The sequence below is a fragment of the Oncorhynchus mykiss genome, chromosome 26 (genome assembly GCF_013265735.2).
Source record: "Oncorhynchus mykiss isolate Arlee chromosome 26, USDA_OmykA_1.1, whole genome shotgun sequence".
NCBI lineage: Eukaryota > Metazoa > Chordata > Actinopteri > Salmoniformes > Salmonidae > Oncorhynchus > Oncorhynchus mykiss.
Window position 1 is genome coordinate 31,410,033 of NC_048590.1, and position 14,575 is coordinate 31,424,607.

General features: G+C 44.6%; 1 protein-coding gene across 1 annotated transcript; it reads right to left on the minus strand.

Annotated features, from left to right (window-relative positions):
* Window positions 1–7,537: 7,537 nt before the first annotated feature.
* Window positions 7,538–9,254, minus strand: LOC118944420. Its single transcript, XM_036963616.1, has 6 exons — window positions 9,011–9,254; window positions 8,755–8,903; window positions 8,133–8,289; window positions 7,975–8,036; window positions 7,700–7,786; window positions 7,538–7,597 (listed from the first exon to the last, which is right to left on the minus strand). Exons 1-6 carry the CDS (start codon window positions 9,252–9,254, stop codon window positions 7,538–7,540), a joined length of 759 nt encoding a protein of 252 aa, XP_036819511.1.
* Between the last annotated feature and the right edge of the window lie 5,321 nt (window positions 9,255–14,575).

Sequence of the window (14,575 nt, forward strand, 5' to 3'; positions counted from 1 at the left end):
TTAACCTTAGATGTTTTAAGATCCACATCCTATGAACTTACTAATACTTTTTAATGTATAACAGGCTATGAATATTTCCTTTAACCTGTCACACTCTCGCCGACAAAATAAATGTTGTCCCAACATTACCAACATTGTCTTCTTCAACAGTCCGTATGCACTGGACCTAGAAAATCCTCTTCTGTAAGGTAGTACTTGAGCAGAGGTCAAGGGTCACAGTTCAAATATAGCTAACAAGTTATATTCACAGTCCATATCTGTTGACCAGCTATATAACATAAGCAGTCTTTTCTCATACTATTGATCAACAGTCCATCAATTTTAATGATCTATATGCATAGTCTGCAAATTGTCTCTTTTGACAGTCTGTGAAATCAGACAGTAGTCCATGGTCAAACATGTCAACTCTGTAGCCTCATGTTTGCTGAAGCCCATACATGTAAGGTGGCTGAAAGTAACATTGCTGTAGTGATGGCAGCCATGGAACCAGTCCTGGTGCAGAGTAGACAGGGAACAACTGTGGCTGTGGCTGTATACTGTAGCAGGAAGGGATACCAAGCTGATCATAGGTGATACGTCTTGGAGGGTGTCTCTCTCTTTGTGGCAGCTGGTAGGCTGGTTCCTCAGGTTCAGCAGCATCAGTATATGAAGGAAAGGCACTTGGTGGATGATCATCAGGCAAATTTTCTTTAACTGTTGTTGTCTCCTCCAGCCGCTTTTCAACAAGAGGCTGTGCTGGTAGCGTATCAGGGACTGGCACTGCAACTGTCTGTTTCACTGTTGGGGGCCTGTGTTCCCACTCTCGCTGGTTCAGCATTCCTCTCCTCAGGTACTGTAGGAGATGTGGGAACCTGTAGCGGCTCATGATGAAGGTCATATTCATCCCCACTGTCTTCATCAGAATCTAGAGTCTGTGATGCAGGCTGGTGTCTCCTCGTTTTCTGACTTTTGTCCACTTTGGTCATTTCTGGTTGTGTCTCAAAAGGTAAGTGGTCACAGGACATGAGCAGATTTCTGTGCAGGACCCTGGAGCGTCCCCTACCCTTTTCTGGTCTAAATTCATAAATCGGCAGGTCTGAACCCATTTGTCTCACCACTGTGTGAATTGTATCTTCCCAATAGTTACAAAGTTTTCCTGGTCCTCCTCTTGGTGTCAGGTTTTTAATCAGAACTCGCTCGCCAGGCTGTAGCACTGAACTCCTAACTTTAGTGTCATAGTACTTCTTACTTCTTTCAGCGGCTTTCTGAGCATTTTAATTTGCAATGGCGTATGCTTCTTCCATCCCTCGTTTCCAGTTCTCCACGTATTCTCGCTGGTTATTGGAACCTGCCTCTGTGCACAATCCAAAGAGCATATCAACTGGAAGCCTGGGTGATCTCCCAAACAGAAGATAAAATGGTGAATAGCCAGTCACTTCGCAACGGGTGCAGTTATAGGCATAAACCAGTTTGTTCAGAGACTCCTTCCAATTTCACTTTTGTGGCTCAGTTAGTGTCTTTAACATTTGCAACAATGTTCTGTTCATGCGTTCCGCTTGACCGTTTCCCATCGGGTGATAGGGTGTTGTCCTGGACCCCGCCATGCCACTGAGTTTCTTTAACTGATGGAACAACTGATTTTCAAATTCTCCCCCTTGGTCATGGTGGATGCGGGACGGGAACCCAAACTTCAGGGCAAAGTCATTGAAGATGAGATTTGCAGCAGTTTTACCTGACTTTGATGTGGTGGCGTAGGCTTGAGTGAAACGTGTAAAATGATCAACAACCACGAGGATGTACTCATATCCCCCTTTGCATCTGTCGAGATGAAGGAAGTCTATACATACCACTTCAAATGGCTGTGTTGTCACAATGTTTGCCAGAGGAGCTCTTGTTGCATGGGCTGGCTTTTTCTGCTTGACACAGCTACAAGTTTTAGTCACATAGTGCTCGATGTCAGATTGCATATATGGCCAGAAGAAGCGGTCACGTACTAGTATTACAGTGCGGTCAGTACCTTGGTGTCCCATGTTATTGTTCAACTCTTCCATCACTTTACCTTTGTACTGCTCTGGTAGAACTAACTGCTTGCGGGCTGTAGTGATTCTGTACAGAATGCCATCACTGTCTACTGTCAATTTGTCCCATTCTCTGAATAGGCATTTTGTCTTTGGACTGAATTTCTTTTGCTCTTTAACTGGCGGTTTGGAACCAGACAGTTTGAAATTGAGCACAGGACGGATGACCGGATCAGATTCTTGTGCTTCTCTTATCCCATCTTTTGGGATCGAGATGGTTGTTGCAGTGGTTGTCTCACCTTCAGCTAATACTGACATCGATGCAGCTGAAAATGACCAAGGTACAACAGCCTCTTTCTGTACCTCAACTGCTTGTATCGCGGCGGCAATGGTGTCTGGTGGAAGCTCCTCAGAACATTCTCTCATCAGTGACTCTACATCCAGTGGCATCCTTGACAAAGCATCTGCATCACCGTTCTCTCTGCCTGGCCTGTACTTTATTGTAAAGTGGAAATCAGCCAAGTCTGCAACCCACCTGGAAGTGGGTTGTTATCGCTGTATACAGTGAAGGTCGGAGCATAGTACAAATAATCATGGAACCCTTCAGTGAATGCCCATTTTAGAGCTAGAAATTCTAGCTTGCTCGAGTGGTAGTGATAGTTCTTCTCCGCTGCTGTTAAGGTTCGAGAGCCATAAGACATGACCCTAAGCTTCCCCTCTTACTTTTGATAAAGAACTGCTCCCAAGCCTTGGTGTGACGCATCAGTGTGTACAACAAATGGCTGAGTGAAATCAGGGAAACCTAAAACTGGTGGGTGAAGCAAACACTCAATCAGCTGTTCCAGTGCCTGTTGATGCTGGTCAGTCCACAGGATTGGCTTGTTTGAGGGCACCACATGACTTACTTTCTTTGTTTTTGTTTTCCGTGGGTGGTCAGGTATTTTCTCTGAATCTGCTTTCAGGAGGTCATACAGGCAGCTGGCACTCCTAGAAAAGTATTTGATGTACTGTCTGTAGTAAGTGAGTAAACCAAGCATTTTTCTGAGCTGGCCTACAGTCTCTGGTCTGATTTATTTCAATGCTCTTACTGCTTCAAAATCGTCTGGGTCAACTCGGCTGCCCTCTGCAGACACTATTCTGCCCAAATAACGGACCTGGGGTTTAAAAAGATCACACTTACTTGGTTTGAGTTTAATGCCATACTCTCTGAGACGCTGCAAAACTTTTCGCACATCATTCACATGGCTGTCGAATGTTTTACTGAAAACTAGCGTGTCGTCCAGATAAGGAATGCAGATGTTATCCCGGAGCCCTTCCAAACACTCCTCCATACACCGCTGAAAAGCTGCAGGAGCGTTCATGAGGCCGAATGGCATACGTATCCACTCATAGAGTCCCCACGGTGTCACAAATGCTGTCAGTGGTCTGCTTTCTTCAGAGATGAACCCCTGGTGATACGCTTTTCCCTGATCTAAGAGGGAGAACCAGGAATTACCACCTAAACTGTCCATGATGTCTTGGACCCGAGGGATGGGCTGGCGGTTGGGATGTGTCTTTCTGTTCAGGTCTCTGTAATCTATACACAACCGGAGGGTCCCGTCCTTCTTACGAATGCACACGACAGGTGAAGAATATGAAGAGTTTGACTTCCTAACCCAGCCCTGGACTATGAGGTCATAAAGGTAACCCTTCATCTCCTGATACAGTGGCCTGGGCACTGACATGTATGTGCGCTTTACTGGTTCAGAGTCCTTTAGAGAAATAGTAATTTTCAATCGTTCAATGCAGCCAATGTCATTGTCTGACCTGGAGAAGGAGTGACACTCTTCTCTAAGCATTTGCCTAACAACCTCTCTCTGCTCTTCGGTTAGGTGAGTTAAACCTACTGGTGGATCCCACTGTTCAGTAGCAGTACATGGGGTTCGAACGCTGGTGTGATTCACTGTGGCTGGGATGACAGTTTTTTCAAAGACTTGGGCAGGTAACACAGTCATAATGGTTTGTACTGTACCGATTATTGTGCGTCCTAGCAGGGCAATGTCGTGGTCAGTGGGGTTAGAGACATCAAGCAGGATAACTGGAAAAACACCTTTCCTGACTGACTAGTGTGTCAAAGAACTCAAGGTCGTCTGGCCACTGCGGGTTCAGGTCTGGCTGGAAAAGCATTGTCATGTCATCTTTGAAAGGCTGGGAAGCTACACGGCACTCAATCTGAATGCTACTGTGTTTTGGTACAGCAACCTTCTCTTTCTTGGTTTTCACTGCGTATTCATCTGTCTGTTCTGCGCTAACAGCCTGTATAAAAGCTCTCACCTTGTTTCTTTTGAGGCTTGGGAAAGCTATTTTTACTGTACTGTATCGTGTAGTCTTTTCGGTCATTGTCAGGATGTGCTCGATAACATTGAAACCTATGATGGGATGAGATAGGTGACAGCCTTTCAGTACCAGCACTGGGATGATCAGTTCCTTTGTTTGGTCAGTTTTAGAGGCTAGCCGAAAAGTTGTTTCAATCCATCCCAGGTATGGCATTTCAGTCCCATTTGCTGCAGTCAACCTTAGATCATCAGGTGAGTCCAGGATTTCTGAAACATCTCTCAGCCTTGCGTTTGGGAGAGATTCCTCTTTCCATCGTTCATCAATGACCGATACCCGAGATCCTGTGTCCCATAGAGCTTGGAGGTGGTGGCGATTCAGGTGACACTCAATAAGGCACTGTCTGCCGACTAGCGAGGTGATTCGCTGGGGGTGGCAACCTTGAGCTAGGGATAGTAAGGAGTGGGCATTTTCCTCTGTGTAGGAAAACCTTTCACTGGTAGAGTCAATTTTCAGGTGAGTGTATTTTTCCTTATGTTTATTCCAATGTTGGTTTTGACATACTTTGGAACAGTACAGTGTCTCTTTACATGATGAACATCGTTTCAGGTTCTCAAATGACTCTTCTCTGGCACAATTTACACATTTCTGGGACGTTTTGGTACCTACGGTTAACACTCGTCCCTCAGCGGTAACCCATTTCCGTTTAAAGGGGCCTCCCTTGATGGTCTGGCTCCCCGGATTTTACATCCAGCTTGAAAATGTTCTCCACTCCCACATCGGAAGCAGTGTGTGCAGCGTGCATCTGTTCTGGCCTATTGGCAGACAAAACACCTCCTTGGAGCTTGAGCAGAGTGGTTGGTATACCGGTTAGGTGCATATTGATGCTGCGCAGGGTCAGGTGCTTGAGACCGACTGTAGTTGCTGCAATACTGCTGCTGGGAAATAGGTGCCTGGGGGTCCCTATCTGGCCTCCTAACTGGGGGTGGGGCATAGGCACAAGGCGGTGACTGAAACATAGGCTGCTGTAATGTCTCCTTAATGTGAGCAATCTCTGCACTGAGACCTTGTAGAGAAGCTACACCTGTCTTAAGTTCAGCTAACTCTGTTAACAGTTCTGCGGGTATCTTAGCTTTGGCTTCCTTCACAGGACACTTTGCAGATGGTGTATCTTCTAACTGGACTACACTTACAGTTGTAGCAGGCTGTGGGGCATTAAACCGCTTTTTGTTTCGTCTTTCTATCTCATTAGCACAAGCAATGTTAAGCTTCTCTAACAAAACCTCATCTGATGTTTCGCTCTCTAGCAGGAGAGGCTGCATGTCTATCCTGATACTGTCACTCTGGAGACCTGTAAGGACTGTGTGTAAACACATGCTCTGGACTAGAGCAGGGTCATACTTAAGCCCTGATTCTGACTCCTGGGATGCAAACAGTACTTTTTGCCTCAAATCTAAAACGCGCATCAGGAAGCTTTGAGGGGTCTCCTTGCTATGCTGTGCTTCTGAAGCTAGCTGTTTGTAAAGCTCTGTTGCACTCTTCTCTTGGAAGTGGGAACGCAGGATACATCTAAGTGTGGGAAGAGTTAGCTGGGGTTTACCTTCCAAGTAGCTGCGTAGCTGTGAGCCTGGAGAAATAGCCCTGACTACTGCGTCTACTATTTCTACCTCAGGATAGCCTCTGTTAAGTCCATTTTCGATCTGATGGGCAAGGCTGGAAAAAATCTGTTTTTCTTTCTGGCCCGGTTCACCTATCTGACCAGAAATTTTAAACTCTTTACGCAAGTATGAGCTGGGCTGTGCATTTGGTGAGAGCGGCACGCTCCCCTGAAGATTGGCATGGGGTTGGGGCTGACGCAGAGAATCACTGGCTTGTGTTGTGGAGTTATAGTTCTCAGTTCCTCTATTCTGTGATGTGTTCCGGCTGGTTCAATATCATAGTCAATTTGCCCTGTTTTGTTATCTATGCCACTAATCATCTCTGTCATTTCGTCTTTAAGTAGCAACAATTCCGACATGCCGCCATCTTCTAACTCTGCAACTTCCTCTCTTTCAAGGAACATCATAATGTGAGTCATTAATGATATGCAGGATTTGTTTAGAACATCTCTTCTCTGTTCGCCTGATATGTAAAGGAAATCACATATCTCTAGTAATTTGTCTATAGTCAGGATGTTCCCACCATCCTTATTTAGGTTGACTTACTTAACCAATCTCCCTGTAATCTGTTGGAAACCCACCAGTAACAAAGCATCTTCAGGTGGCTCAGATATGTGGTGACAGGAGGACTCTATTTGATGCATGTGTAACAAAGGTAATTAGGCCCTGAGTTTGCGAGGTGTTATTAAAATGCTAAACAGTTTAAGGGCTGGATAACATGACGATCTAAACCTCATCAGGATGTGGGAGGGAAGGACAGAGGGAGAAAATAGAACACGTCTGATTTGTATTCGCTGTGGGTGAATGTTATTTCATACATTACAGAATGCAATATGCTTATGGATCATTATTGTCCAAATGAACTCTATGCTGATATATTCACTCTCCCCTACCTGTAGTAGTTTGATTGTTCCCTTGGCAGTAATATTTATTATTTTTGGTGAATTCAAACAAATAGGACTAATCTAAACATGCTGCGTCACATATCAACCGTAGTGAAAATTTGCTGCAGAAAAAATGTTTTATTAATTGATCAAAGTATAGCTTTTGCTACATTGAAATGTTCATTAGGTCTATTGGCTCTTCAGAGATGCTGAGGCAGCTCGGTCTTCACTGTCAACATGTAATCAGTCAAAAAGTGCTGCAATCTCCAGCAGCATTGCATCCGCATTGGCATTATCAGTAGCAGGGGTAGCGGAGGCAGCCATATCCTTCAGCTCATTGTCATCTTCATACTCAGCGATGAGGTCTTTCAGGCTGGTCTCACTGATGGATTTCTCCATAGAGGTGTCTGTTAGGGTGGAGATCAAATCTTTAGCAGAGTCATCCTTCACATCCTCATCAGTAGTGATCATGTCCTTAGTGCTCTCAGGGGTCAGTGCCATGTCAAGAGTGGAGGTCTGGTTAATGGAGTCTGACGTGTGAAGATCTATCATGGTCTCCGATGAGACCAAGGAGATCTGGCTCTGAGAGGTAGAAGTGGTCTGTGTGTCTGTGTTCATATCTGATGTCTGTGTTTCCATCTGCGCATGTGTCGAAGTGTTGGTAGAGGATGGCGTTGTCTCTGTCCTAGTTGCCATAGACGAGGTGGGCAGAGTCCCGAGCCAGGGAAAACTGAGAGAGGGAGCTCTACCCAGAGGAAAAGGGTGGTTAGGTTGAGGTCAGAGGGGAAATTGTCTCATGTTTGAATCTCTGTCTGTCCGTATAGTAATTTAGGTTTCAGTAACTTACGTGGGCACGTGGTAGAGTCGGAGAGTCAGGTCTTATGTAAATTTCCTCCACAGGGGTCTTCACTTGCCGGGGTGTCCTTTGATTTTCCTGCACAACACAATTGTAACACCCAATGATAACACAGCATTATGGGAAAGATCTTTTGCTCACAATAAAATATGATACAGCATGTTTGGTTGTTTCACAGAGTTAGGTCTTTGTCCTGAATTAGTTCCCTTGTGGTCCTGAGATGATTTCAACAGCTGAACTTTAATCCGGTCTTTCTCCCTGCCCACCTTTCCATTTCTCTTGTCCTTGACCCTTTTGGTTGTAACATCACCTCCAGACAAGTCTGAACCTGTGTAGATTAGACATTTTGATTTTGAAGACACGTTCTTCCAAGTGAAGCCAATCTCATTCTATATCTAATCAGCAGACACCCCATAACACTCACCAGTATCAGATGCATTATCGTTGTCCTGGTCCTTCCTCAGCTTGACTTTCCCACCACAGCAGAAGAGAGTGAACAGCTGCAGGGCCGCCACAGCTGGATGGATGCTCTTCTTCTTCTCTTTCTTCTGGGTCTCCTTTGCTTGCTCCTCAGGGAAGACCTCAGTGTCGCAATCAGTACATCAGTTAGAAATCTACTGACATTTCAAACTACGATATCAATGTTGAATATGGGTAGCCAATGAGCTCTAGCTTCATTGGCAACAAATATTATTTCCTAAGTGTGTTTCCATGTCAAAATGTTACCCCATAATAACTAGGGTTAGTGTTATCCGTGATCCTTGGGACGTCCCTACCCTAAACCCTAACCTTAACCCCTACCTTAACCTTAACCCTTACCTTAACCAAGGTCAGAGTTGGGACATTCCATGGATTCTGTTTAGACTTTTCCTAATAACTATTAGGGCCTACCCCATCCGAAGGGGCATTGTGACATTGTCACATTTGTCAAGCCATGTCAAAGGATCAGTTTCAACACAATATGCTGTGTTTTCCTTAATGTGGTCATTATCAGTTGTCAAATGCATTGGTTAATCCTCATTAATAAGCAAGTTTGGATGTCTTACCGAGTTAGGTCTTTGTTTAATGTCTTTTTCTTTTTCCTGTGTCGTTCTGCATTTGTGGTCCTGAGATTCAATGCTATGTTTCTCTCCTCCAACCTTTCCTTTACTCTTGTCCTTGATCCTTTTCACGTCACCTGCAGAGTAGTCCAAGCCTGTAAGTGAAACGTTTCTAAGACACATGACCTGTTTTTTTCCAAGTGAAGCCCAGATAATTGTACTATGTAGCAACACTAATCAATATACACCTCCTAACACTCACCAGTTTCAGAGTCATTATTGTTGTTTGTATCGTTTATCATTGTTCCCTTTCTCCCATCACCACTCTGGGAGGGATCAAAGGGTGTTTTCTTCACCTTGACGCAGCTCAGCAGTGTAAACAGCTGAAGAAAGGTCAGGGCTTGAGGGATCCTCTTCTCCTTGGGTTTATCTTTATGTTCCTGTGTCTCCTTTGGTTTCTCCCTATGGGATACTTTAGTGACAGGGTCACTTAGTCTCTGACCCATGTCACGACAAGGTAGTGTACTGTTGTAATCAATCAAATCAGTTATAGGTTGGGAGATCGTTCGAATGTAGCTAATGCGCTCTACCTGAACTTGTCTGACAGTTTTAATGTGGTCTGAGATTATGACATAAGTGTGTTTCCGTGGCAACATGTTACCTCATAATGTTCCCTTATAACAACGAGAGCTCCATCCCTGGTAAAGGGGCATTGTGACATCATGAAGTTAGTTACCTATCCACATATCCACCCAGAACACTGGAACAGCCTATTTCTATAGACCTAGTCTGCCTGTATGTCAGTATGTCTGTCTGTCTGTACAGATATAGGATATTAATTTGATCACTCTTTTGTTTTTGAGACTTGTACTGCAGAACAAGAAATGCAAACTTGTATTACAAAAGGCTTTGTAAGTTTGTAATTTCCATTTTCCATTTCCAGTTTTGCCCAAATAAACAATGTATCAAAGCCTACAAAATAATCTCCATTAATTATAATCCACATAATATTTCACATTTCCTGTTACTGCAGAATGATTTTCCTGCTGTTGCAAACTGGATCAAATTAAGTTTCTATAACTGTATGTCTGTCTCTCTCTTCCCTTCTCTCTAACTCTCTCTATGCCTGTACTCATATTCAACCTCTGCCTTCACCCTATTGCAGCAGTTGATTTTCTCATAATTTGCCTGCATCATGTTGCAAGGAGAGAGTGGCTGAGCACAGGTCAATCACTCCACAATGAGTATGATTATACAGTTGATTATCAAGTGCCACATTCAACAGACTACTACTGTTGGCAATCAGAATACATTATTGTTGTAGTCCAAGAGTCGACTCAGTGAATACATGCAGCACAATGGGCAAGAGTCATGACAACACGTCTATTCATACCTCCTCTATGTTTGCACTATTAAAAGCAGATCGCCGCCACATGTAGCATTAGAGACAACAAGCCTCCCTGGCTCAGCACCTGTTAGTGTCAGCTTTTAAGTGCTACATGTCAGCCTGAAAATTACTCTGTGTGTCATCAGCTGAGGCGATTAGTGATCAAAGCTCACAGAACATGATAGGCTAACACCTCTGTAGGCACCTGGATGTATCACAGTAGTTTATCCATTTCACTCAGACCACTAACGATAGGTTTGCAGGTATGCACGCACAAACACACACCACATGCACACTCTCACACTCACACACCTTATTGTCACACAGTAATGGTGGTGTAGGTGGACTGGTAGAGGTGATACACTACTGGTAGAGGTGATACACGCTCTCTCTTTGTGGTGGTCCATGTTAATGCCCTGCTTAGCAGTGTTATGTGCTATACAGCATAGTGTATGGCTGTGTAAAAGCCGTATGTTAATGACCTGTGAAGGAGCAGTATTGACGAGCTGCGTTAAAGCAGTAAGACCATGAGATGGTGTGTTTTATATCCCATGGGATGTGGGACCTGAAGTAAAAGGCAATGTCTTGCCTTTATATAACGATACAGAAAAACGCATGGAAGAAAAAATAAATTTCCATTGGCCACCTTAGCTTGGATGAGATAACAGAGAAATCATCACTGTGTGGCAGGTGGAGCGTAAAGAAGCCCCAAATGGCCATGTATAAATCTTAATTTGTGCTGGACAGGACAGTGGTAGAGCTCATGGAGGTACCCAGACAGCAGAGCTGATGTAAAGAATGTGGTGTCCTACAACGAGATGCAACACTACAACAATGGTACTATAATTTATCAATGTTTTGTGAAGAGGAAAGTGGTGCTCTCTCCATACGACATACAACACACACACTCAGAGAAAGACAGTTTATCTGCCCCTGTCGTCTGGTGGTCGACTCCATAGAGATCCTATTAAATTACTAAAGGGGCTATGTCATAATCGCTCAAAGTTATAGAATGGAGTGATAATGGCATCTATTTTCGTTAGAAAGAAATCCAAACCAGTCTATTTGGAATGAATGGCAGTAGAGTGATGCATTACCTGTTTTTATTTCTGCGAGAAAATAATAAGCATGAGAAATATCAGAAATTGTGTAATTTAAATAAAATCAAATGACATTTTAGGTCACATTTTTGGTCACATACAAGTGGCTAGCAGATGTTAATGCGAGTGTAGCGAAATGCTTGTGCTAGTTCCGACAGTGCAGTAATATCTAACAAGTAATCTAACAATATCACCAACAACTACCTAATACACACAAATCTAAAGGGATGGAATATGACTATGTACATATAAATATATGGATGAGCGTTGGCTGAGCGGCAGAGGCAGTATAGACAAATGAGATGATAATAGAAGATATGTAAACATTATTAAAGTGACATTGTTTAAAGTGACTGGTGATCCATTTATTCATGTGGCCATTGATTTGAGTCTCTATGTTAGCAGCAGCTTCTCTGAGTCAGTGAACGCTGTTCAGCAGTCTGATGGCCATGAGATAGAAGCTGTTTGTCAGTCTCTTGGTCCCAGCTTTGATCCACCTGTACTGACCTCGCCTTCTTGATGATAGCGCGGTGAACAGGCAGTGGCTCGGGTGGTTGTTGTCCTTGAATTTTTTGGGCATTCCTGTGACATCGAGTGCTGTAGGTGTCCTGGAGGGCAGGCAGATTGCCCCCGGTAATGCGTTGTGCAGACCGCACCATCCTCTGGAGAGCCTTGCGATTGAGGGCGCTGTAGTTTCAGTACCAGGCGGTGATACAGCTCGACAGGATGCTCTCAATTTGGCATCTGTAAAAGTTTGACTGGGTGTTAGGTGACAAGCCAAATTGATCAGCCTCCTGAGGTTGAATAGGCACCACATTGTCTGTGTGGGTGGACCATTTCAGGTTGTCTGTGATGTATACGCCTAGGAACTTAAAACCTTCCACCTTCTCCACTACTGTCCCTTCAATGTGAATAGGGGTATGCTCCCTCTGCTGTTTCCTGAAGTCCACGATCATCTCCTTTGCTTTGTTGAGTGAGAGGTTGTTCTCCTGACACCACACTCCGAGTGCCCTCACCTCATCCCTGTAGGCTGTCTCGTCGTTGTTGGTAATCAAGCCCACTACTGTTGTGTCATCTCCAAACTTGATGATTGAGTTGGAGGCATGCATGGCCACACAGTTGTGGGTGAACAGGGAGTACAGGAGGGGGCTGAGCACGCACTCTTTTGAGGGTCCAGTGTTGAGGGTCAGCTAAGTGGAGATGTATTTTTTTTCCCACCTTTATTTAACAAGGTAGGCTAGTTGAGAACAAGTTCTCATTTGCAACTGCGACCTGGCCAAGATAAAGCGTAGCAATTCGACACATACAACAACACAGTTACACATGGAATAAACAAAACATACAGTCAATAATACAGAAGAACAAAAGAAAACAAAAAGTCTATATACAGTGAGTGCAAATGAGGTAAGTTAAGGAAATAAATAGGCCATGGTGGCGAAGTAATTACAATATAGCAATTAAACACTGGAATGGTAGCTCGGCAGAAGATGAATGTGCAGGTAGAGATACTGGGGTGCAAAGGAGCAAAATAAATAAATAAATACCAGTATGAGGAAGAGGTAGGTAGATAGATGGGCTGTTTACAGATGGGCTATGTACAGGTGCAGTGATCTGTAAGCTGCTCTGACAGCTGGTGCTTAAAGCTAGTGAGGGAGATGTGAGTCTCCAGCTTCAGAGATTTTTGCAATTCGTTCCAGTCATGGGCAGCAGAGGACTGGAAGGAAAGAAGACCAAAGGAGGAATTGGCTTTGGGGGTGACCAGTGAGATATACCTGCTGGAGTGCATGCTACGAGTTGGTGCTGCTATGGTGACAAGTGAGCTGAGATAAGGCGGGGCTTTATCTAGCAGAGACTTGTAGATAACCTGTAGCCAGTGGGTTTGGCGACGAGTATGAAGCGAGGGGAGCCGTCCAGAGTAGTAATCCTGGACGGGCGAGCAGGTGCGGGCAGCGATCAATTGAAAAGCATGCATTTAGTTTTACTTGCGTTTAAGAGCAGCTGGAGGCCACGGAAGGAGAGTTGTATGGCATTGAAGCTCGTCTGGAGGTTAGTTAACACAGTGTCCAAGGAGGGGCCAGAAGTATACAGAATGGTGTCGTCTACGTAGAGGTGGATCAGAGAATCACCAGCAGCAAGAGCAAGATCATTGATGTATACAGAAAAGAGAGTCGGTCCGAGAATTGAACCCTATGGCACACCCATAGAGACTGTCAGAGGTCCAGACAACAGGCCCTCCGATTTGACACACTGAACTCTATCAGAGAAGTAGTTGGTAAATCAGGCGAGGCAATCATTTGAGATACCAAGGCTGTCGAGTCTGCCAACAAGAATGTTGTGATTGACAGAGTCGAAAGCCTTGGCCAGGTCGATGAATACGGCTGCACAGTAATGTCTCTTATCGATTGCGTTTATGATGTCGTTTAGAACCTTGAGCGTGGCTGAGGTGCACACATGACCAGCTCTGAAACCAGATTCCATAGCGGAGAAGGAATGGTGCGATTAGAAATGGTCAGTAATCTGTTTGTTAACTTGGCTTTCGAAGACCTAAGAAAGCCAGGGTAGGATGGATATAGGTCTGTAGCAGTTTGGGTCTAGAGTGTCACCCCCTTTGAAGAGGGGGATGACCGCGGCAGCTTTCCAATCTTTGGGAATCTCAGACGATACGAAAGAGAGGTTGAACAGGCTAGTAATAGGGGTTGCAACAATTTCGGCAGATCATTTTAGAAAGAGAGGGTCCAGATTGTCTAGCCTGGCTGATTTGTAGGGGTCCAGATTTTGCAGCTCTTTCAGAACATCGGCTATCTGGATTTGGGTGAAGGAGAAATGGTGGGGGCTTTGGCGGGTTGCTGTGGATGGTGCCGGGCAGTTGACCGGGGTAGGGGTAGCCATGTGGAAAGCATGGCCAGCCATAGAGAAATGCTTCTTGAAATTCTCAATCATAGTGGATTTATCGGTGGTGACAATTTTTCCTAGCCTCAGAGCAGTGGGCAGCTGGGAGGAGGTGCTCTTATTCTCCATGGACTTTACAGTGTCCCAGAACCTTTTTGAGTTAGTACTACAGGATGCAAATTTCTGTTTGAAAAAGCTTGCCTTAGCTTTTCTAACTGCCTGTGTATATTTGTTCCTAACTTCCCTGAAAAGTTGCATATCACGGGGGCTATTCGATGCTAATGCAGAACGCCACAGGATGATTTTGTGCTGGTTAAGGGCAGACAGGTCTGGCGTGATCCAAGGACTATATCTATTCCTAGTTCTAAATTTTTTGAGAGGGGCATGCTTATTTAAGATGGTGAGGAAGGCACTTTTAAAGAATAGCCAGGCATCATCTACTGATGGGATG